At 48.8% G+C, this 25640-nt stretch overlaps 1 protein-coding gene and 1 pseudogene across 2 annotated transcripts in view; one reads left to right on the forward strand and one right to left on the reverse strand.

The window, feature by feature from the left end:
• Positions 1-16125, forward strand: part of LOC126523503 (glutathione S-transferase 3, mitochondrial-like) — an 82093-nt gene extending 65968 nt beyond the window's left edge. For both annotated transcript variants that reach the window (XM_055066887.2, XM_050172112.3), the window contains exons 5-6: positions 30-102; positions 15673-16125. In XM_055066887.2, coding sequence (XP_054922862.1) covers positions 30-102; positions 15673-15773 — 174 coding nt within the window. In that variant the 3' untranslated portion in view covers positions 15774-16125. The remainder of the gene's footprint in view (positions 1-29; positions 103-15672) is intronic.
• Positions 16126-17736: 1611 nt separating this feature from the next.
• On the reverse strand, positions 17737-17915 carry LOC140219146 (U2 spliceosomal RNA; annotated as a pseudogene).
• Between the last annotated feature and the right edge of the window lie 7725 nt (positions 17916-25640).

Below are 25640 nucleotides of genomic sequence, written 5' to 3' on the forward strand. Positions count from 1 at the left end.
AAGTGATGTGGATTTTTTTTACTGTACAGAAATTCGCTGCCTGCTCCGGACTAGTGTACCTGGCCGGTAGGATTGTCTATGCCATCGGGTACTCCACAGGAGGTAAGTCAATTGTCTGAGCCCTGGCTTTGTCTTTAGCTACAGAAGCTGTCTGGTGCATTATACTGGGAAAGGAATACAGTATAACCTTGTTCATTTTTTTTTTCGAAAGAAATGCAACAAAAAAACAACCTTACTACATGGGAAGACATGATCCGAAGTCACTAAAAAATTCAACTCAGCTGTAGTTGACAACTTCATAATGCGAAGTGTTGCGCAAATAATTGCAGCATGAGACACCGATGCGCGCAGATCTGGTGGGGCCCGTTTTGTACAAAACAGTGTTGTATCAACGAGGTTCTGCCATATTTCAGCTGCTTGAAAAGCCTACCACCAGTGGTTCAAGGAGCAAGGCTAACATTGTCACCTCACTGGGAAGTTTTGGTTGGCAATTGCAGATTCCCTGTTGGCATTCTGGCTTCTTGCGCATGTTGAGTCATGTTCCCCTTACTGCTGCCTTTAATGAGAGCAAAAGCCACATCGGGCACTACACATGGCATAATAATGGCCAGCATATAGTGTCTGTCCTTTTGCCGGTGACTGTTTTTCACCGGCTAACCACTGTTGCAAAGTTAATGCTCAGTGTTACAACAGGCCTACACGTATCGGAACTTTCCTGAATGGTGTCGCAAATTCTACAGCGACAGAACCATGTCTAATCGGATTGTGTGCACAATGCAAACAGATTTTGGAAAAGCTGCCCGAATCGTTCGAAGAGCTGCTTGTGGCTTTCCAGCGCCACGTTATCTCTCTGCGCAAGTCCAAGAACTTCCAGCTAGGGCAAATCAGCAGTGCTGACCAAACGCTGGTTTATCTGGACATGCCATCACCCCTCACCGTGCACGAAAAGGGCTCTAAACAAGTTTATGTCCGGTCCACTGGCAACGAGAAAACGAGAGTTCCCGTCATGTTGTTGTGCACGGCAGACATACGCAAGCTTCCGCACTAGACGTCTTCAAGCGCAAGACAGTGCCTAAAGGTGAGGAGCTCCCAAAAAATGTGGTCGTGAGATGCCGTGAGAAAGACTGCATGAACGAGGATCTTGTGCTTGACTGGATGAAGTCTGTCTGGTGTAGGCGGCCCGGCGCACTGTTCTCGTTCCCGTCCATCCTCGTGCTGGACGAATTTTGTTGCCATTTGGCCGACCCATTGAAGAGGCTGTTGCGTGAATCCGGCACTGAACTCGTCATTATCTTGGGTGGGATGACTGTCTCAGCTGCAGCCTTTAGATGTTTGTGTGAACAAGCTGTTCGAGGACGTGGTCAAGCGGTGTTACGCAGATTGGATGCACTCTGGTGAGCCTGCAGTGATGCCGACCGGGCTGCTGAAACAGGCTTCGCCAGCCGCGCTATGCAAGTGGATTGTGGACGCATGGGCCAGCATACCAGAGGACCTTGTGTGTCGCGCATTCAAAAAGTGCGGCATCTCAAACGCGCTCGATGGCACAGAGGACGAGTACGTCTGGGAAGATATGTCCAGCAAAGAACTATCCGAAGAGAGCGCAGCTGAGGAAGACAGTGATTGAAGTGGGGAGTGCAATTTAAATAAATGTTTTCCTCGAGTTTTCCTAACTCGTATTATACGCAGATAAAACATTTTTTTCCATTTCGCATCCCAAAAATTTCACATTGTACTATATGCAGGTTCATATTACCGCGACAAATTTGGTGACATTCAAGTTGCGCGCCCTTTGTATTAGACACTGTGCACGCCGTACCGCGGTGTTGTTCAGCAACAACAGGCAGCGATCTTCGTGGCACGGGCAGCCAGTTGGACCCGGCTCGCATGCGCCACGCGCACGAGGTGTCATGCGAGGAGAAAGAGGAAGATGGTTCGAGGCCAGTTTTGAGAACGCGACTGCGGGGGATTTCTTCATGACCGCAGTGACTTTTACTTGTGGGCACAAGTTGGCCCTTAATAAATATCGTTGTTTTATTAACATTGTTGCATTTCTGGTGGAGGTGCGGGGTATGAGTCGAAGCCCCATGAACGAAAGTCAGCGTAGCCCTGACAACCAGCAAGTCCATCCCGTGGAACTGACACCTGTACACCAGAGGACCAGCCGCCGTCTTCGAGGTGACTCGCCCGAATTCGGCCCTCTTCTCTTCATGCCAAGAGAAACTCGGACAACGGACGCCGCCACAATGACTACCCAGGTAACACCGGCACAGCTAGTCGTAAGCCAACCTCGCAAGCCGCCAACATTGCATGGCGACTCATTCGAAGACGTGGAAGATTGGTTGGAATTGTTCGAGAGAGTTGCGAGTGTCGCGATCCACCCCGGGTCGTGAACAAGGGATGGCTTGTGGCACCCTCTGTTAGACGGACGCTCCGCAGCGTGGTGGTGCTGAACGATGACTGACCGGCAAGCAGCCGTGCTGCTCGTCGGTGTTTATTGCGGTGCGGTGACCAATGTTGCCTGCCGAGCTTTAGCAGGCCGAGCCTGGCGGCGAACGAACATTATGCCTGGGGGGCGTCACATGCTTGCTACACCCCCTTACCCCCAGTTTGTTTGTTAAAGAAATAACAAACGTCCATGTTTTAAATACGAGGCTCTGCCTCCACTCTAGCTGGGTCGACGGTGCCTGCTATCCAGGCGAGTAACGGTCCGGTGGCCTCCGCCGTCGAGTACTCCGCCTGGGCACCGGTGTTGATGGGTCGGGTGTGGCAATGCCGGGTGCTGCCTGAGCCAGCCTCACTCCATCCAGAGGGTCCGTAGTGGTCGGATCCTCTGGATGGAGGTTGTGAGTGGTGCCGGGCTCGACACCGGTCCAATGGGTGCCGCACCACTGGCAACGGTTGCCGCCTCCGAGGTGGGTGGTGCTCCACTGGAAGCGACTGGTGTTGCCGCTAGTCCTCCTGTGGGCTGGAACTTAGAAGTGGCAGTCGAGGGTGCTGGCCAGGTCCCGAGGCGAGGCCTGACATGGTCAGCGTGTCTGTGCCACATGGCCCCGTCTGGCATGCACACGAGCAGCGATGAGGTGCTGGCAGGAGACACCACCTGTCCGGCAGACCAGGGTGGGCCAGGACGGAAGTTCCTGGCAAAAACTGGAGCTCCAGACTCTGGCAAAGGCCCGGGACGGCATCCATGGTCAGCAGCCAGCTTCTGTTTCAGCTGCTTCAAGAGCACTGTGGATCGGAGGTCCGAATGCAAGACGTCCAAGGGTGTCTTGACCATCCGACCCCGCAGGAGCTCACAGGAGGCACGGCCAGTGACATCGTGGGGCGTGGTCCGGTACTGAAATAGTATCCGGGCAATCTGCGTCCGGAAATCCCCAGTCTGGCTCTTCTTGAGCTTGTCTTTGATGGTTTGCACCACCCGCTCGGCTGCACCATTTGAAGCAGGGTGTTACGGCAGAACCATGATCCGGCGGATTCCGTTCTTCGTCAGCCAGGCCATGTACTCTGTGCTGGCGAAAGCAGGACCATCGTCGGACACGACGACATCCGGCAACCCCTGGGCGGCAAAGACCTGTCGTAGAGCTGCGATGGTCGCGCCTGCGATGGAGTGGTGACAGGTAGAACCTTTACCCACTTCGAAAAGGCGTCCACCACCACCAGGAAGTAATGGCCCTTAAAGGGTCCCCCAAAATCCACATGTAGGCAGGACCAGGGTCTCTGTGGGAATGGCCAGGGGGTGATCTCCACATGACGCGAGGCTCGCTGATGCTTCTGGCAGATTTGGCAGCTCTGCACCAAGTGAGCAATGTCCTGGTCCAGGCCAGGCCACCAAACATGGGACCGGGCCACCATCTTAGTCTTTTCTATCCCTGGATGACCCGCGTGCAGCAACTGCAGAAACCTGGACCGGAGGCTTTGTCAGATCACCACCCTCGAACCCCACAGTAGGCAGCCCTGCTGCAAGCTCAGCTCAGTGGCCTTGTGGCTATAGGCCTGCTGTGCCAATTCCTCTCCATGGGACACCGCCTTGACCACCTGAGACAGGACTGGGTCCCGGCTGGTCGCTTGAGATACCGCAGATCTGGAAAGCGCCTCCGGGTACGTGTGTTCCAGCATGAACACTTCAGCAGGTTCTGGAACAGCATCAGGCACCTCTAGCAGGGGCAGGCGGCTCAGGCCATCAGCAGGTCCCAGGTCCTTTCCCGGACGGTAAACCAGCTGGTAACTGTAAGCCGCCAGCCTCAAGGCCCAGCGTACCACTCTAGGCAACGTCTGCACAGGAACTGCTTTGTCAGGCCCCAGCAGCTGCAACAGCGGTTTGTGGTCCGTGACCGCCTCGAACTTCCGGCCCCACAGATACTGGTGGAAGCGTTCGACACCGAACATGAGGGCTAAACCTTCCTTGTCCAGCTGGCTGTAACGTTGGTCTGCAGCATGAAGCCGTCGAGAAGCAAACGACACAGGGCGTTCCTGGCCATCTTTGTCCCGGTGTGCCAGGATGCTCCCACACCGTACGGCGACGCATCTACAGTAAGGACGACAGGCTTAGTAGGATCGAAATGCACCAGCACTGGAGCCTTGGTGATTAGCTCCTTGCTGCGCTGGAAGGCCCGGTCCTGCTCCTTCTTCCAGACCCATTGCTGATCATCTCGAAAGAGAAGATGAAGCGGCTGTAGATGCTGCGACAGGTTCGGCAGAAAACTCCTGTAGAAGTTGATGAGGCCCAGGTAGCTCTGAAGCTCCTTCTTGTTCTGGGGCTTAGGTGCCTTGAGCACAGCATCAACTTTGCGAAGAGCCAGGGCTAGGCCTGCCTGGGAAATGACATGTCCCAAGTACTCAACGCTGGGGGCTAGGAAAACACTTTTCCAGCTTGAGCTTGAGGCCAGCGTCCTGTAGTCGTGCCAAGACGTTGTGCAGGTTCTGCAGGTGGTCCTCGTCGTCGCTGCCAGTAACCAGGATGTTGTCCAAGTACACTGCCACGTGCCTCATGCCCCTGAAGAGGTTGTCCATCTCCCTCTGGAATATGGCTGGGGCCGAGGCCACGCCAAACAGTAAGCGTGTGTACTGAAAGAGTCCCAAAGTTGTCGATATAGTGACATACTTCCGGGAGGCATCCTGGAGCACCAGCTGCTGGTAAGCATCCCTGAGGTCGAACTTGGTAAACTTCTGTCCACTGGACAATACTGACCAGAGATCTTCAATCCGGGGCAGCGGGTACTTCTCGACGGTAGCGACGGGGTTGATGGTAACTTTGAAATCCCCGCAGATCCTGACATTGCCATCTCGCTTGAGGACTGGCACGATTGGAGTGGCCCATTCAGATGTCTTTACAGGCACCAGGATGCCCTCTCACTGTAACCGTTGCAGCTCCTGGGTGACCCCGTCCTTCAGGGCAAACGGCAGTGGGCGAGGCCTGAAAAAACATGGCCGGGCTCCCTCGGTACATAGATGCCAGCCGTCGTGCCGGCAAATGTGCCCACCCCTGGCTGGAACAGGGACTTGAACTGGGTCAGGAGGCTGGGGACGTCTTGCACCATATGCAGGCTGGCTTCCTGGTACTCTGGCAGACGAACACCCAGTGCATGAATCCAGTTTCGGCCCAGCAGCGTCGGCGACGACCCCTTCGTTAAGTAAAGGGGAAGGGTTGCCTCCCTGTCGCCAAAGCGAATGCTGACCTGTGCCTGGACCTGGGCGAGTTGCCCGGAATAGCTGCGCAGGATCACGCCCGAAGCCTTGATGGACACGCCGGGGAAGGTACACTTGAAGAGTTTCCCGGCCATTACTGACACGCTGGCCCCTGTGTCCAGCTCCATGGAAATGGGGTGCCCACAGATTTTGACGGTCAGCATGTATGGTGGCACAAACGACGGTACAAAGCGTGTGTGCCGCATGTAAAAAATCGGCGGGTACTCGGCCACGACGTGGAGCCTGGCCGCGGAAGAACTTGAGCCTGCTGCCGCACGCCCCCGCCGCATACGCTTGCGACAGCTACCCTGGCCGCGGGCTTGTCTGGTACCTGGGCTTGAATCAGGCTGCTGCTGCTGTTTGCTATTCGTCCTCCCCCTTCGGCATACACGTGCCAGGTGCCCAGTTTTCCTGCACGTAAGGCATTGTGCTCGAGAAAACTGGCACTGTGAGGGGGAGTGGGCGCCACCACAGCGACCGCAGGTACTGCCCTTTGTCGCCAACTTGTTGACGGTGGTTTCCGCCGACAGTGAGCCAGTCGCACGGGAAATCTAGCTCGAGTCCTTGGCGGCAGCTTCTATTGCCAGCGCTGCCTTCACGGCGTCGTCCAGCGAGGGGTCGCGAAGTTCCAGGAGTCGCGTCTGCACGGCGGGGTTGTTGATTCTGCAGACGAAACGGTCCCGGAGCAGCGAGTCTAGTTGGTCCCCGAAGGCGCAGGCACTTGCTAACCCTCGTAGCGCAGCAACGAACTGCCCTAGGGTCTCTCCTTCCCGGCGGCTCCGGTTGTTGAAGCGGAAACGCTCAATTAGTGTGGACGGTGCTGGGTTAAAATGCGAGCGCAGTATGGCGAGCAGCTCACCCAGCGTCCTAATGTGCGGCGTGGCTGGCTTAAGAAGGTCGAGCAAGAGGCTGAAGACGCGGGTCTCGCAGCTGGCCAGGAAAATGTCTTGCTGTTTGGCCTCAGGTGTGTAGTTTGCCTGGAAAAACACATGGACTTGCTCCTCATAAATTTGCCACGTGGACCCATCTCCCTCGAACGGCTCGAGCCTTCCGTACAGCGGCATGGCGGCAACAACGGGGGGCGGTGTTTCGCCGCTCGCGTCGGCGTGGGACGATCCGTGGGTACTCATCGCCATCCTCGTCGCCAGTGTCGCGATCCACCCCGGGTCGTGAACAAGGGAGGGCTTATGGCACCCTCTGTTAGACGGACGCTCCGCAGCGTGGTGGTGCTGAACGATGACTGACCGGCGAGCAGCCGTGCTCGTCGGTGTTTATTGCGGTGCGGTGACTAATGTTGCCTGCCGAGCTTTAGCAGGCCACCGAGCCTGACGGCGAACAAACACTATGCCTGGGGGTTATCACATGCTTGCTACAACGAGCTTCAATGTATGGAATGAGAGACAAGCTCCGTAACGTATATTTCATTTTGGAGGACTTTGCAAAAATATGGTATGAAAACCACGAACCCCTTTGTCCTCTTGGGAGGTATTTAGATGACAACTGCTAGCAACGTACGCCAGCACGGATCGTAAAGAAAAGGCGGAAATTGCACTTCAAGCCAGGAACCAGCTCACAAACGAGAACGTGGCGATGTACATCGACGACATGTCCCGCCTGTTCAAGCGTGCTGATCCAACCATGAGTGAAGATAAGAAGCTGTGACATCTCATACGTGGAGTAAAGCAGCAACTCTTCGCAGTTCTCGTCTGCAACCCACCGCGCACGGTCGCCGAGTTCAGATGCGAAGCAACAACCATCGAAAAGACGCTGGAACAGCGGGCTCGGCAATACAACCGTGAGGCAAGCTGCACACCTGCCCATGTCTTCCCTGGAGGCCTTCCTAACGACCTGGAAGCCCTGTGGGAGCTCGTCTGGTCAGTGATCAGAGAAGAGCTCAACAAGTTGCAGACACCTCAGGCTCCAACTGCACTATCAGTTCGTCCCGTTGTCCGGGACGAACTGAGGAACGTCATATGGTATCCAGAGCATGAGCCACTGCCGACGCGGTACACAGTAGTGGAGCAGTTGCGAGGACCGTTCCCTACCCGCCGACAGTACGCAGTGCTCCTCATCTACTGGAACCGCCGGTTGCCTATCAGCCTTCAGCACATAGTGCACCTCGTTTTGTGGAACAAAGGCCCCGGAAAAGTGACGTCTGGCGTGACCACGAGTGCAGGCCTCTGTGCTTTCACTGTGGAGAAGCAGGTCACCTGTATAGGTTCTGCCCGTACCGTCAAGCTGGATTAAGGGGTTTTCCCTTAAGTGCACCATGCCCCCGAAACGGTGAACGACCAGCAGAGGACGAAGAATACTTGTCCACACACCAAAGCCCCACTGCTCCTCGCCAACATCAACCACGGTCACAGTCGCCCATGCGCTACCGATGGCCTAGCCCACGCGGATCTCCAAGATTGCCTAGGCGTCGTTCACCAAGCCCACACCAGGAAAACTGAAGCAAGCGACCTGTGGAGGTGAGGCCGCTGATAACCAGAGTTACGGATATCCTCCAACGCGGTTCCAGTGCGATGACGAGATAGTTCCAGTAAACAGGTGCAGGAACGAAACAATTACATCAGACTTGCAGTTGATAATAGATGGATGTGAGCTGAATGCCTTAGTCGACACCGACGCTGATTATTCGATAATAAGCTTCAAGATGGCGAAACACCTGAAAAAAGTGACACAGGGGACTGGAGCACAGATACGCATGGTAGGTAGTCACCTTATTGCGCCCCTTAACCGATGCACCGCAAGACTTAGGATAAAAGGCTTCACTTACGTTTCTGACTTAATTGTACTGCCAGAATGTTCACGGGAACTTATATTGGGAATGGATTTTCTACAAGCTAACGGCGCCATAATTAACCTACGTAGGTCCAGTGTGTCTTTCTCGACAGAACAAGCTATACCTGTGGAAGCATCAGAGGAGCGACGTCTTGCTGCACTGCGCGTCGTTAATGATGTAACTTTGCCGCCACACTGCAGTGTAATGGTTCTTGTGGAGAATGAAACATTTTACGACCGCGAAGGCATAGTGGATGGAAACATAAAGCTCCTCTTCAACAAAGGTATTTGCGTGGCTCGGGGGCTTGTTCACTTAAGCGATGGCCGTGCAAATGTTGCACTGACGAATTTCGGAAATTAATTCCAACACATTGCAAAAGGAACAGCTATTGCCTATTTCCACTACTTCTGTGTAGCGACCGAATTATGCAGCCTAACGACAACGTCAACTGCCCTGCCAGGAACCTGGAGTGTCGACAGATCAATTACCATCAACCTGAGACTCCCGGAAGCCCAAAAGAAACAGATATATGCCCTGATCAAGGATTTTTCCGTCCGCTTCTCCACTTCCTCGAAGGTACGACGCACGTCTGTTGCAAAGCACAGAATTATAACAGAGGATGCCACCAGACCGGTATGCCAGCACTTGTATAGAGTTTCACCAAAAGAAAGGGAGATCATCAAGAAGCAAGTGGAGGAGATGCTTTGTGATGACATTATTCAGCCTTCCAGCAGTCTATGGGCGTCTCCCGTAGTGCTCGTTTAGAAAAAAGATAACACACTTCGATTCTGCGTTGACTACCGTAAATGGAACAGCGTAACTAAGCGGGATGTGTACCCCCTTCCGCGTATCGATGATATGTTAGATCGGCTCCGATGTGCAAAGTTTTTCTCCTCCCTGGATCTCAAGAGTGGATATTGGCAAATAGAGGTGGATGAACGGGACCGTGAAAAGACAGCATTCGTAACCCCTGATGGCCTCTATGAATTTAAAGCACTTACATTCGGCCTCTGTTTCGCGCCCGCAACGTTCCAGCGAATGATGGACTCTGTGCTCGCAGGATTGAAATGGCAGTCATGCTTAGTGTATTGGATGGTGTGGTCGTATTTTCCACCACATTTGACCAACATCTAGAGCGCCTGCGACTAGTATTAGAAGCTATTCGTGCAGCAGACTTGACAATTAGGCCGTAAAAATGTCAATTCGGCTTCGATGAACTTCGGTTTCTAGGACACGTCATCAGTGCTGAAGGCGTTCGGCCAGATCCCGAAAAGACAGCAGCTGTTGCGAGGTTCCCGACACCCACAGACAAAAAGTCAGTGCGATGTTTCTTGGGTTTCTGTGCATACTACAGAAGATTTGTGGAAAACTTTTCAAAGATTGCTGAGCCCCTTACAATACTAACAAGAGAAGATCAACGTTTCATGTGGAAAAGTGAACAAGACGCCTTCGACAAGTTAAGGAAACGCCTGCAAGCTTCTCCAATCCTTGCCCATTTTGATGAGACAGCCGACACTGAAGTTCATACCGATGCGAGTAACGTCGGCCTCGGTGCCATACTAGTGCAGTGGAATAACAGCCAGGAGCAAGTAATTGCTTATGCCAGCCGTAAGCTCTCGAAAGCAGAGGCAAACTACTTTGCAACCGAGAAAGAGTGTCTTGCATTCATTCGGGCAATATGTAAATTTTGGCCCTACCTCTATGGTAGACCATTCAGAGCAGTCAGTGATCACCATTCACTTTGCTGGCTGGCAAATCTCAAGGATCCATCCGGACGACTAGCAAGATGGAGCTTTAGCCTTCAAGAGTATGACATTACTGTCGTATACCGTTCCGGGAGGAAACGCAGCGATGCCGACAGCTTGTCACGCGCACCCGTCGAGACAACTGTGTCAGAACAAGAGGATTTCCCGTTCCTTGGCATTGTTGACGCGTCACAAATTGCTCAACAACGAGATGACCCGGAATTGCTTCCACTTATACAGCGCCTGGAGGGACTGAACATTCCACTCCCGCATATTTTATGTAAACTCGCGTATCCGCGGGTTTTTACGGCAAGTTGCCTCTGCAGCCAGACATAATGCACCCACACTTCTGTAAGTGCTGTGCACTACACTGTTTGTAGTGCACTTGTGGTATTATATGTTGCCATATACTTTGGCTTGATGGTATGCACACCCATGCTTAATTTTCAAGCCTTCTGCTTCTCTGCTTTTGAAGGTAGTATAGCCACTAGCAATATCATTTTGTGGATTTTGTAGCAGCCTTTCGTGCAGAAAAATAGGTGCGATACTATCCAAGGAATACAGTTTCCGTAACTCAAAAAGACACCTGCCTACAGTTGCCTCATGTAAAGCAATCCACACAACGCTTCTGTGAGGGGCCATTTTCAATAAATTCAAGCTTTCAATATATAGAAGGCAAAGTGACGGTTGTGAGCTTGTTGATGACGTTATGTAGCACATAGTTTGAGAGCGAGCACAGCAATATTGCAAGAACAATTGGTTTGAAACCTGAAGCGCATCACTGCAAGCTTCCAACGAAGTGCCCGTCAACACTAGAGCTCCTTCTTTTAGTTCGCTTTTGCATTGCATTTCTTGGCTTCAAGATCTCGTCGGGAAGAAAAGGAAAAATTAGGTAGAGGAATTGCTCTGGGAACTAGCACCCATATTTTCTGCGAGGAATCCATACATCTTTGTTTTCAAGAATAATGTTTAAAAATATAGATCATCATCCTCAACATGATGTTTGCACACTTCAAGCTTATCTTTCAGACAGTGTTTCTTTCAGCATAGCATGTATTTCCGTATATAAAACTCTCTTCTGTTGTCGCAGTGCAAAAAAAAAAAAAACTGTGAGCACCAGCATCCATACGGATCTGCCTGCTGGAGCAGCCATGGGCAAAGCAGGACCACATAGAAAAGTTTCCTCTTGTGAGATGCCCAAGTGCTTCTGCGCAAAAATTTTCACCGGGTAAAACTGCCACACGTCACCCAACACCAACAACGTGAGGACGGTATACCGACAGACAATACACCGAAATGAATGCGGAACTGCAAGCATAAGCAAAGCCAGAAGCGCCCGAAGTGATGAAAGATGCGACCACAGTGCCACAACAGTGCAATCCACTTATAAAGATATCGAGAAAGACTAAAAATATGATCGTTATAACCGATGATCGCTATATCTGGACTGCAGTTATCAAAAATATATAAAAAAATAAAAAACGCGGAACATACCTTCGCAGCTTCAAATTCGCTACTTGCTCTAAAGAATAGATGATGTAGAAAGTAGGCCGTGAAAAACACTTTATTTCTAGCGCCAATGACCGTGTCAAGGGTTAGGCGTGCTGAAATAGTCCGAAATCTGCACTTGCTTTTGCGGCAGCTTCAGCTTCACAACCGCGGTGTGCATGGATTCCAGCTGCTGCGCGAACACTGGTGGCAATCCTTTAGCATGCATAAAATCAATTAAGGAGTCGATCGACGACAGCGCTCTTTGCGTGGACATCGAGGTCGGGGTCAAAGAGCCACTGTCAGTCTCGTCACTGTCGCTGCTGCCGTCGCCACCGTCGCACAACTTTGCCATCTGTCAAGACAGCACATCTTCGGCGATCGCCTCATCGGTGACTTCATCGCAGAACGAGGCAGCACTGTCTGCAGTCAAAAACTCCTTCTTTGACGCACCACCTGTGTCACCAGTAGGAACGAGCTCCCAGAGCTCGGTTATGTCAGTGGCTTCCACCGTGTTGGTCTCAGTGAGTTGGGGAAGTTCGTCCTTATGCACAAAGCCTGCCTTTTTGAAGCAATTAGTGATGAACCACTGGTAAAGCGCCTCTTCAACATCGGCATACGAATGGTCTCTAACCCTTTTCCGCTGATCGGCATGGCCGCTGATAGCTCCTGCCTTCACAATCGGGGCGCTCCCGGTTTTCAAGATGGTTGATATCGTTAACTGGGCGAGCTCATACTTCATCACAAGGGCGCTCACCTTGAAGCTGCATCGAGAGTCCTGCAATATATCCATCTTCGTGTCAAGCGACACAGCTTTGCGCTTTGTCGGCGCCATCTTCGAACTGGGTTGAACCGTTGGTTGCACGCTGCTTCGGTGGCGTCAGCCTGCTATCGCGAGAGAGACGCGGGACGGGCACCACCGCGCCGCTTTGCTTGTCACTTTTTTTTCTTTCTTTCGGAGCGACTGTGGCCGACGCGCATGAAGCAGCTAGCGCCTACCGGTGCGCGGGCGGGACTAAAGCCCCTCCATCCACGCGCCACCGCCGCTTTCTTAAGTAGCGACAACCTTTGTTGTGCGCCGCCTTTTCCCCTCGCACCAAATCCGGTTCCGGCATTTCCGGTTCCGGCATTTCCGGTTGCAAAAATTTCCGGCTCCGGCGTTTCCGCTTCCTGGAGTTGCGCTGCGGGAATTTTCGCTTTGACTGCTGTTAGACGATAGTGAGACGTCAGCGCATGCTTAGCAGAGCTGTGGCAGTCACCATAAGAAAAATGCAAAGGGGACAAGCTGTTGTATTCCACTGAAGTAGTAGTTCGCGGTCACTGTTTTCCAAATGCACGAAAAACGGCAGTGGTCTCCAAGCGCCGAGACACTACATGCCACTGTATGTTGTCTCTCGTGGCACAACCCGTCGCACGTTGACGCGAAACAGCGAACCCGACCAGATCGCCGATTACAATAGGCGGTGGTTCTTGGATGGAATCGCATTCACAGTTTAAACCACAGCTGGTGCAATTAAAACCTCTCTATCGACGCGAAAGTAAACAATGCTAAAAAACATAGCGTCACTTCCACTCGGAACAAGAAGCTGCAGCTACGCAAGTTCCGCTTGACGCCGGAAGCTAAGGGGGTGAGCGGGAGAGGAGCATGGAGGAGGAGGGTAGGTTGGCGGTACTTAACCTGGTCGGCGGAAACGTATATGGAGGGGCTTCAGGCGGGACGCGCTGCGCAGTAATGGCGGCAGATACGAACTTACGGAGGTAAACATCGCCTCGTCTCGACATCGTTCGTTTCAGGAAACTAAGCAACGCAAATGTTATGATTATTTGGCACGGAAAATGCCGTCCAGATGGCAAAATTTTGATCGTTATATCCGATATGCGGTGAATAACCTATCGTTATAACTGTTTTTTTTTTCCCCATAGACCTAATGCTTAACATGACTCTCATGTCGACCCACCGTTATAACCGATATATCATTATGTGTGGTATCGTTATAAGTGGACTGCACTGTAGTTTGTGCAACCACCGCTTTGTTCACCTCCCGAGCGATGCAGTGAAACTGAAGTATGTCTAAGAACGTTGTTTAGCTCTGCCATACGCAGCTGCCGCTGGAGTAGAAAGCTGTTTGTTCTGTGCAGCAGATGCAGCTTTGTGTAGCTTGGCGGACCTGTAAGTGCACTGCAGGGCTGGAGTGCACGCTCGTGTGCTCCAGCCTGGCTGCTTAGTGGTGCGGACGGGTCTTTTCCTGCTCGGATACTAGGCAGATCTAGAATGTGTACTTTCTAGCACTCAATATGAAGCTCAAAATGAAGCACGTATAGCCAGAAGTGGCCGGGAGTGAGCACATGCTGGCATGCGTCCCTTAATTGTAGATTCTAACCCCTGTTCACCTCGAGGCACAGCAAGCATAGCGTATGTGTTGTCCAGGCTCAAGTTTCTTATAGTTCGAGGCTGGTTGAGTGTTCCAGACTACAGTTGAAACTCGATCTAACAAAGTGATGACCACGCTCGAATTATTTCGTTAAATTGGGAAGTTCGGAAAATCGAGTAAGGGATTTTTCGGCCCTTCGAAATCTAAAATTGTAATGTAGCGACGCCCAAAAGGTACCACAGCATTGTATTTGCTGCTTACCCGTGCCTGCGTGTGTAAAAAGTCTGCGAGGGCAGCCAGACTACCACCACCCTTAGCGCCATCTGGTACGTAAGAATGCTAGTGGCTGCAAAGTCTGTTCCATGCATGGGCGCGGTGTGCAGCTTCTTCAAAATTAAGCTAGGGCCGTGACTAGGGTGCCTAAAGGTTTAAATGCTGTAGCGTTGGAGCGCACGCTCAAAGAAAAACCTATCTGTGTCAAAACTAGGAAGAAAGCTGTGCTTTCTTTACTCATTTATTTCTGGAAAAGCTTCATTAAATCAGTTTAAATGCGAGCTACATTCATTAAATTGAGTTGGTTGTAACATTGAACCTTATGGGTACTTGCCTGGGAATGCAAATTTCTTCGTCAGATCGGGAACCTTGTAAAATTGGGTTTCGTTAGATCGAGTTTTAACTGTAATTGAAATAAGTAAGAGCCGACGGCTACGACACCTCGACAAGCAGTGTGGTCAGTTTCATTCCTACATGGACAGATGATAGTCTGCTCATGCTTGATTGATGTCAGCTTTTGGCCAATAGCAGCCATGTATGGGAATCTGCTCTATGGCGAAATATGGCAGCCCCGAAAAGGATGAGGAGGCTTCTGTTGAAAAGAAGGTGTTTGAGGGAAAGGCGACTTCGGGCTCCACTTGTGAACCATGCGTGTAGTGCACAAGCGCAAAATTTGGCTGAGATGGTCACAGCAGTGTATGCTACCTGTGAAGTGTTTTTTTTTCACCTTGTTCAAGGGGTGGTTCAGGACTCCTTTAATGCGATATTTCGAGCCTTGCTCGAAATGCACGCATTGGAGATGTTCTGGTAAACCAGTCTTTGTAGGTGTGATCTCTCTTACGAAAACAATTGCTCCATATAGACATGTGCCATGATGTTCAGACCCGTTTCTGTTCATCATTGTGACCACATTAGTGCCAGTGATTTATGTTTGTGAGTTCAGCTGTGCAAATATAAGTGTGATGACTAAGTAGGTATATGATGTCCTGCCCATGCTTTCCCTCACCTTACAGTACAGGACAGTAAGTACAGATATTATTTGCAAAATGTTTTGAAACCACTGTGCAAGTCTCGAGACCAGTTGCCAAACTCTTTTGCAGAATCTCTACAACACTTCAGCATGCTCGACACCCAGGATTGCGAGAAAAACTGCTGTTTCGATGCTTAGAGTATTTCAATGCGATAAATTCCACAGGTGGCCCAATATATGCTGAAAACAAGTCACTGCCACATGCACTCATCACTTCAAAATTTTTTGATGAAGGCTTGTGCACTCGTAATCTTGATAGTTTTCATTCCTGAACTCTGCACTTGTTGCTTGCAGACCCATCCAAGCGGATGCGTGGCAGTTTCCAGTACTTCGGCATGTTCGCCTTGCTCGGACTGACTGTGCGCCAGGGACTGCTCATGCTGGGATACCTCTAAGGTGGCCGCTGCTCCCAACTGTGGCGGGGTGGCCTAAGGATCTGGCATGGAAACGCCGCAGTTGCAGTGTGCCGATACCAGAGCTGACCTCTTGCGATTCGAGGACTGGACGACATGCACCTGCTGTGCACCTTCAAGGCCATTGGGTGGCAACACTTTTTCTATGCACCAATGCGAGGAAAAAATGTGGATATTCTACAGATTGTGGGCAACGGATGTGTTGCCCGGGGCAATAGCAAAATTGTAATGGAAACTGAAACAAAGAAAAAGGAAGTAACTTGAAGCTAAGGGGGGTGCTGTGTAGATTCCCGTCCACTTTTTCAATGCAATAAATTTTTTGCTTTGTCTACAATTGTTTGAGAGCAGAAGCCAATGTTGCCAATGATTGTCTCGAGGGCAGTCCTTGACGAGCATAGTTTCAAATGTAGTAATTCCTTCTTCAAGGCATCGAAAGCTACTGGCAAGTCTTCTGTGCTGACCAGCCTGTGGCATTTGTGCAAAGTTTCTCTTCAAACATGGGACAGCATCTGGGGCATTTTAGAAAGAATTGACCTCTAAGCATAGCGAGATGAGCAGTGATTTATACAGCATACCACTTCCACTAAACGTTCTCTGGCATACGAATGCTGTATTTTCCCGCATATAACTCGCACCTACTATTAGAACAACCCGGAAAAAGAAATGTGCACCTTAACCTGTGGAAGTAACTGCATATAATGCTGCCCAGTCTTCATAAAAAGAGCCTTCATTCACGGATGCACTGCTCATTCACGTAATCCCTGTAAGCAGCTGTGTTTCACACTGCTTCAGTGACAGTGGCAATATTTAGCCTTTGCCAGTGCAGTAAAGGACTGCTGCCAAGCGTAGGTCATCATGATCCAAGTTCTGGCTCGCTGATGCAGCTTGCGCATGTTTCTAACTACTGATACAGCCAAAATGCAAATATGGCGAGCCAAAATGAGGATTAGAATGGGTGACCATAAAAGAGAAAAGGGAGGTTCAATGCGGTGGGTGGTTTCTTATGGGACAATGAAACTTTTGATGGTAGGTAACTTTATCTTGAGGTGCTTCTTCATGTCAGTGCAGTGTATGCTGCCGTAAATCCACTTCCCAAGGCGAAATCCACACGTATGTCTTTTGCACTGTTCAACGTCCTTCCACACTTCAGGGAAATTTGCCGATGAGACAAACTCTGAGCTGCACATAGTCATATTGCTCTTTTTTTTTTTTTGCATGCCTCCTTTTCATCTGCGTTGCACGGTAGATGAAGTGGCCCTTACATGCGCAGCAATAAGGTAGCTTCATAGATACAGGCACTTGTTGCCGGCCCCAGGGAGGACAAGATGCGCTGCATCTAGAACCAGCTTGAGGGATGATGTGCTGACGTTTTGCGAGTTCAAATGCATGCAGTGTAGTTGCTCACTGCCTTTGAGTTTTCAAGAACAGCCATGACCTTCCCTGTCCATGTTCCTTTCGATTTTGAACCTGATTTTTGTGGATTAATACTATATATCCCTAAGATCGATTATGAGTAGACTTCCGTTAATTCGGCTCCGGTTAATTCCATTTCTCAGTTATTTCAATCCTGGCTGAAGGTCCCAGCCGGTGCCCATGCATTTCTATGGATTCAAGCTTTTATTTTTATCCTAAAATTGGCCTTCACCGGATAATTTGAACTTTACCAGAAAGTATCCACACGCCTGACCACTTTAGTGACCACAATAGTGACCCCTTTACTGGTAGCGTCTGTCTCGGCAGAGCCCAAAGCACATTGAATGCGTTGGAACACGTCATCTCCCATAGAAAACTTTTCACCCTGCCCAGGAAGATGTTCAAGTTCACAGTGTCGGATTATGGTAGTTACCTGATTCTAAAGCATGCCTTCTACAGCAAAGCTCTATATGGCCAGGTAATGGAAAAATTGCATGCGTCTATTGAGCCACGTAGATACAGAATTTCTCCCCATATGTAGGCCAATCCCGAAGATAGTGCAATACCAGGCCAACCCGCGGCGGAGGTGAGGCTGGCTTTCAGCACTCTGCCAACTTGCAAAAACAAATTTAATCTTAGGTCTAAAGACAACCCGTATCAAAAATAAGCTGATAAGAACAGATATACTACACTTTGACCTGCGTTGGCCATGTCTACGCTCGCACCGCCCTCTTTGTTGGTGTTAAAAGTTCTTCCGGAACCTGACGAGGTTGTTAAGCGGCTATGGTGTTCCGCTGCTAAGCACGAGGTCGCGGGATTGAGTCCCTGCCACGGCGGCCACATTTCAGTAGAGGCTAAATGCGAAAACTCCCATGTATTTAGATTTAGGTGCATGTCAACAAACCCCAGGTGGTCCACATTTCCGGAGTCCTCGCCCCCTATGGCTTGCCTCATAATCAGGCCATAGTTTTCAATTCAATTCAATTTTATTCCATTTTTCTTGACATATAAAAAAACATGGAGGAGGCCCGAACAAAAAGTGAAACTCTGTTCACTGGCGGGGATTCGGGCTCCCCTTACAAGGCATATAGCATGGCAGTTGATGTGGAACATCAAAGAAACACTCATGTGTAATTACGGTAACAAAACGTCCTATGCCCTCTTGTGTTTTATATGCATGCATATAACACTTAGTATGCATACACACAAAAGAAAAAACACAGAACACCACGTTACATTTTTGAAAACAAAAGAAATACATGAAATATTCTTCATTGCAGTTTAATTTCACTAGTTTCATGACACTAGTACAGTTTCATTACACTATGGAAACATATAAGATAAATAGAGAAGAAACGTACATTTTTCCACAGATGTGCACTACTCAACAGATACAAAAAATTTTCTTAGTGTTTTCTTACTGGTAGATTCAATGAATATGTCACGTCCTATCAAGTAGTTTAAAAGTTTGGGCAGTCTGTAACAAAGCATCTGCTCACTCATATGAAATCGAGTGTATAATATAATCCAGTTTTAAGTATTACGGAAAGGGTAAGGGTGAGTTCTTTTCTTTCGTTTAGCTAATGTACATAATGTCCCATCAGGAAATTTAAGGCATTGTGTCTGAGGGCTAAACTGTATGCGTAGAAGTTGTGAGCAGGAACTGCGCAAGACCGTGTAAATAGCGGTCCTGTGTGTGCTCTGTAGTGTTCTCCAGCTGTATGACGGATAGCGTTCTTTTTCAGTATGTGTAATCTATTTACGTTCGTAAGTGACATAGTGCCGTAAACAAGGAGAGTAGCTCATTTGAGAGGAAACTATTGCATGATACAGCTGTAGTTTGACTCTAATCGGAAGTAAAAATTGTTATTTTGTGAAGACACTAACTGTTTTGGAAATGCAGGCAACGAGATGGTTGATATGTGTATCCCACAACAAATTTTTATTAAAGTAACCTCCAAGAGTTTTGACAGTGTCCACAATCTTTATGGCGGAGTTACCAGAACTAGGGTGTCTGTTAGTGAGAAGTTTATTTGGGGTAGTGAAAATATGATAAATTTTGTTTTGTTTACATTTATTTGTAATGAATTCAAATTGCACAACATGCTAAGACTTTTGAGAACATCATTTAAATCACTACTTGTACTATGTAAATTCTGTGAACAGAATAATAGTGTCGTATCATCTGCATATGAGACATATTTAGGTGCTTTATTAATATTTGCAATGTCATTTATATAGAAATTAAACAACAAGGGACCTAAAATACTCCCTTGTGGAACCCCTGTATTTACGAGTTTACATGAAGATGAGTAGCCATTGATTTCTACATATTTAATGCGATTCCGGAGATAGGATGCTGTGAGATTTAATGGTAAACCGCAACACAACTGTAATTTGATTAGTAGTGTTTGATGAGTCAGTCGATCGAATGCCTTCGGGAAACCTATGTAAATGCCCATGACTGATTGCTTTTCCTCAAATGCTCCAAGAATAGTCTTTCTGAGTTAAATGTGCAAGTTCTGTGGAACGGCTACTGCGAAAGCCAGACTGGGCATCATTAAGTATATTGAATTTATCAGTGAACTTTGTTAACCTTGTAAAAATGATTTTTTCTAAGCCTTTAGAAAAAATTGGTAATATGGAAATTGGTCAGTAATTAGAAAAGTTATTTGTGTCATCTCCTGTAAATATCACAACCACCTTTAATATCTGCATTTTCTTAGGAAAGACACCTGTACTGAGTGCTAAGTTATAAATATTGCAAAGATGTGGTAAAATAATGTCTATTACATATTTAACTGTTCTTATCTGTATTCCCATCTGTCACAAGCTGCACTATTTTTAAAGGAATTAAGTATACCGAAGATTTCATTATCATCTGTAGGACTGAGATATATACTGCTATTGTTTTTATTTATTTCGTTTGCTGCCTCTGGGTAATGCGTACTGACTACTAAACTCGTAAAAAAAATCATTAAATGACTCACTTAGTTCTGAACTATTATGGGTGCATTGTTTAGCATCAGTTCTTTAATAGTTCCTGTGGAATGTGAGTGACCTAGCAATTAGTTTACCTTTTCCACATAACATCGGGCTTGGTCTTTTCATACTGCTGAAAAGCACCACAAAAATATGCGTTTTGTTTTTTGCAGTAGGCATTGCATTTATTCCGATGGTGTTTAAATATAGCCCAATCATCTGAGCTGCGCGAGCTTAAAAACCTTTGGAAGAGCTTATTTTTTTTCTTATCTTTTGCACTCCCTAGTCATCCACGGCTTGTGCGAATTACACGCGTTCTTTATCTCTTTCAGGGGAAACGATTTGGCATAAGCTTCTGCAAACTTGCGAATAAAAATATTATACGCCTCATCTGATGTCTTCGCTCGAGTTACGGCATCCCAATTTATCAAACATAATTTTTGGAGAAAATTGTCTAAACTGTGTTGATTAATGTTCTGTACTGTTCTAATGGATGAGCAATAATTAATGCCGCATTTGCGAGGCTTAATGAATAAAAATATTGGAAGGTGATCACTGATATGGGAAGAAATAGCTCCGCATATAACTGTGTCCATTGGCTGGTTGGTTATAAAAAGGTCAATCAAGGTATTCGTCGATTCTGTGGTGCATGTGGCGTCGTAAATAACATTAGTTTCACATCTGGTACGTAAAACCCCATAATTTAAATAACTTTAAGCCCTTGCATATCTCCTTTCCTTCCGCTCTCTCGTGGGGGTAGTCCCGCAAGCATGCTGCCTGCCAAGACCGCAAAGCGAAAAAAAAAACGTGAACCATTCCGATCCCGCAAACTTGGAACGTTTCACCGGAGCAACAGCCAGGTTTCAGAGGGAGTTTGTGGGGAACCAATTTTGTGCGGCCTGTGTGGTTTGTGACCACTTGTTTTCGAGTGACCTCGCAACCATTGCTTCACTGCGGGACGTCGACCAATGCACGATTGCCTTGGCTACGGTGAAGCAGTATGTGCCCTTTGAGTGCGGGAAGGTGTGCGCATGTTCTACGTTCCAGGGGATTCATTAGTAACAGCTGTCATGCCACGGTTTGCAACAATACATGGGTATGTATACCCCCCGGTGCCTCATAATCTTCAGAGGCTCAACATCCTGGAGGAGCGACTAATCGGGCCTCACCTTCCATTTATGCACATACGACGTTTGGTGCACGGCAATTGACAGTCCGCCATTAAGGGGCCCACATACACAGCTTTGCTGGTCATCCACCTTCACAGAGTGGAATGACACAAAATTTTTTAGAGTGCAGCTCGGCACACTTTCCTGCGTCGGCGTCCGCATAACCGAGTGAACGAGCACAGCGAAAGATGAAAGTGAATGCAGAGTGCAGTGAGGGGATGAAAGACTCGAAGATGAAAGTGGAGAGGAGGTTGCAGCACAACCAGAGGCAGAAAGCGAAGGGTATGGCAAAATGGGTGAGAAGGAAGCGGAGTGCCGGCACGACCAGACATGCAGCCACCGTGGAACCAAAGCGCTGCTGCTGGCTTTGGACCCAGGATACATGTGCTACTTCACCTAGGCGGCCCTGGCGGCCACAGATTGCGCTCCACATGAGCTACGTGTTCCCACTTTCTTTCTGAACAATGAGCGATGCAACCAGTGGAAATGCTTCGTGTTCCGCTGCTGCAAAACGAGCTGCCCGAGCAGAGGCTCAGCGGCGCCGTCGAGAGCGCCTTGTTATTCGGAATCACTTTTTGCCATAATATATCGCGAATTCAAGAAGCCTAAACAGCTGCGCTCGAAATTCGCATTAGGGAGTACTGTAATCGGCGGTGAAATTTTTTCCCTCGAGAAGGCTTTAGGAAACCAGCTGCTACTGTGCAACATGTATTAGACCCGTGCCCATTTTGCTTGCTAAAAGATCTGTTGCACATTGCATTTTCACTTTGTTTAGGAGTTTTTTTTTTTTTTCAACTTGGGACACAGAATCCGGCGTGCATTTGATTTGGGGCATTTTAGAATCGGGAAAATACTGCAGAATGAACCGAGGGTGTGTTAACGTTTTTCTGCATCTTGTTTAAGTCGATCTGCCGGCTAATTCGATCAGTTCCGTCGGTCCCATCAGGGTCGAATCAGCAGATGCCGACTGTGTCTCCTTTGTGCTACCTGGGTGAAATAGCAAACACGACTGCAGAGCGGGCCAGAAGTGACGCACATACTAACTAGGTTGGTGTGTTCAGGGGCGTAGCCAGGGGAGGGGCTTATGGGGCTTCAGCCCCACCCCGAAATTTTTTCGTGCTGTCCATGCACCGCCGGCCAAAGCAAACACCGGCGCCGGAAATCATTCTGGATTTTGTCTAGAACGTCTTTTTTCACCGCAAAAATTGCGAACTCGATGGGGCTGGATTTCGCGGCAACGCCCATGCACCGAGAGTCACATAGCGCAAGCAGCCCCATCCGAGCACAAAGTTTCAAGGACATTTTGATGGCGAACGGGCTAGCCGGGCGTTTCGCAGAGGCTGCGGAATCTACACTGTATCATGGTATCTACGGAGCGCGTGGATGTCTATTCCGAAACTTTATGGGTATAAAGTTCTCATAAACTTTTGATGTGGAAGGTGCATTGACATTTCCAAACGTGTGCTTTAGATTTCAATTGCGGAACTTTGTAAGTTTAATGTTCCCATAAATATTTGACGCCAAAGGTTCATTAACTTTTTCAAAGTCGTACATCGGGCCATACAACGAGACAAGCCAAATCAACACACTATCAGACAAGTTGACAAAGCCCGCAGCGAGGCCCGATGAGAAGAATCGTTGTGGTGGTTCATTCGTGCCGTCATGTCACATAAAAAAATATGAACATTTTTTTCCACCTGCGCCAAAGCATCCAGTGAAGACTAGTACTAAAGCCAGCCAAGGTAACTACGTTCTTATTAATTTTTTCAACTTTGACTTTTAATCGCGAGGATACATTGAGCCTGTTCAATTTTTTTTCTCTCTCCCCTACCCGCGGGCTGCCAGAGCCAGCCAGAGTGCATGCGTCTTTCTCGTTTTGCCCCGACCACCGCGCGGCGCACTTCGGTGCGCGTTCGGTTTTCTCTGGCCGAGTGCATTTTCGCCTGGCCGAGTTTTGGACGCTTTCTAGCTAGAAGACGAGAAAAAGAAACAATGGTCGCTGGCCGCCATCACTGTGGGGACTCGATGGATTTCACCGCGTTCGCCTGAGCGCAACCTCTCCAGAAAGTCTTGCCTAGCCGGTGTAGAACACCGAGCAGTATGCGTATGGTTCTAGGTGGACCAAACGTCTCACGATTTCTTCGATATTCTTTCGGTAGCCAAATTAGGTGCCCAAAGTAGGCATTCGATTGTGGAAATACTTTCCTTTGCGTTTCTGCATTTCGGTGCCCCCGCCCCACAAAAGGAAAAGGACATTGTTGTAGCACAGCGAATTGTCGCATGGTGAAAGTTCGATTTTGTTGTTTCTTCTTTTGCGGAAAGTAATGGGTCATGGGATGCTTCAGCTGCCGGATACTCTTATTATATTATTGCGATAGCAATTATATCGACACTCTAGGCGCATTCCTACCGTTGCCGTCGCCCTCATGTTCCGCATAAAGTCCAAGAGCGATAACATCATAACCGCGCACCGCATGCTGTATGTGCGATTCACGTAAGGAGGCGGAGGGGGGGCTGCAATGGATGAGCCGACGATGGTGGCTCAGTCTTGTGTGCGCAAGGGAGAAAAGCGAGGAGCAAGCGCGCCGCTTTCCGTCGCGCGCGATACATCGGGGGGAGTGGATGGAATGGGGGAGGGATCTAGGATTCTGTAAATCTGTGATTGCGCAACATGTTTATTTGCCTTGTTTGACCCATCATATACCGCGACTTTTTCTTAGATACGTAGATTTATTGGAGACTTATACGCACGTTTAGATATCTTGTTGCGAGGTTTTGTGCATACGTGCAGTATGCAAGTATGCAGTACTTTGTTTCCAGTGGCACTTTATTGCCCTTTATCAAGCTGTATCTTGGCATTTGTATATTCCATTGTATCTTCGAGTTTCTATTGTACGAAGGCGAGTGAAATGAAAGTGAGCCCACCCATCCTGTGCAGTTACGGTTCTGTTAATTATCTGCAAGGCCTGCGCGTAGCACACAGGCATCTCTCATTTACAAAAGTGACACGCAGGTGTGAGGATGAATGTTCTTTAATGCGGACATACACTGGGTTGAATATGGTTGCGAGAGGTAACGGACGCTCCAGAAGTCGAGTAGCGTGGTGCCGTGATGTTTTTGACAGCTGAAGGTGTTTCCCAAAAAGAAATTAGTGACCGTATATGGCTGCCGTGTACATTGCAAGCAAGCAAGTAAAGTAAGTAAAGTAAGTAAGTAAAGAAAGTAAGTAAAGTAAGTAAGTGCTTTATTTCCCATATACAATATACATTTGAATATGGACAGGTCTTGAGGAAGAAAGCTGCGTCAGCAGCTTGACTAAGTCCTATTGAACATTGAACATTGCGTTTCATTGGCCACTGTCAAGCGTTAGAACAAACGGTTCAAAGAAGGACGTGAAAGTTGCAAAGACGATCCCAGATTGCACCAAAGCCATCGTGCAATCACTCCTAACAAAACTGAAAAGGTTGATGAGCTGATGACACAAGAATGGAGGATAAGCATCGATGAACTGGCAGAGCGTGTGAACATCAGTCCCGGTTCGGTTCACCGTCACCGTTCACGCCATAATTCATGAACATCTCGGTTATCAGCTCTTGTGTGCGCTATGGATGTCAAAGATTTTGAACCACCGCCAGAGTATGGAGAAGTTCGGCGCTGCCTTTACTCTCTGATCCGGTATCACAATAAGGGTGACGATTTCTTGTCTGCAATTGTGATCGGAGACGAACCATCGTGCCACTACTACGCGCCTGAAACACGACGGCAAAACTTACAATGGAAACATTCGAATTCACCACCCCCAAAGAAAGCAAATGCCGTCATTTCCGCCGGAAAGATGTTGCTGACTTTTATTTTTCGATTGTCATGGACCATTACTGATAGAATTTTCTAAATCTTGAGAGACTATCAATTGTTTCAGATATTGTGAAACGCCGGATCGGCTGCGTGTTGCAATTAAGAACAAACTACGTGAATAATTGACGAATGGGGTCATTCAATGACAATGCCCGTCCACACGTCGCTGATGTGGTTAACACAAGACTGGCCAAGTTCAAGCGGGAAACGCTGCAACATCCGCCATACAGCTCAGACCTGTCGCCTTGCGACTTCCACAATTTGGGGCAGCCGAAAAAACAGCTCAAGGGAACCAGATTCCTCTCGGACGATGACGTGAAAGTCAGTTGCAGACGTTTTGAAGCAACAACCCAAGGAGGTTTATGAGACGGGAATTACGCGACTCGTTAGTCAATGGGCCAAATGTCTAAATGCTCATGGAGGCTACTTT

Source organism: Dermacentor andersoni, chromosome 6 (genome assembly GCF_023375885.2).
Source record: "Dermacentor andersoni chromosome 6, qqDerAnde1_hic_scaffold, whole genome shotgun sequence".
Classification (NCBI taxonomy): Eukaryota; Metazoa; Arthropoda; class Arachnida; order Ixodida; family Ixodidae; genus Dermacentor; species Dermacentor andersoni.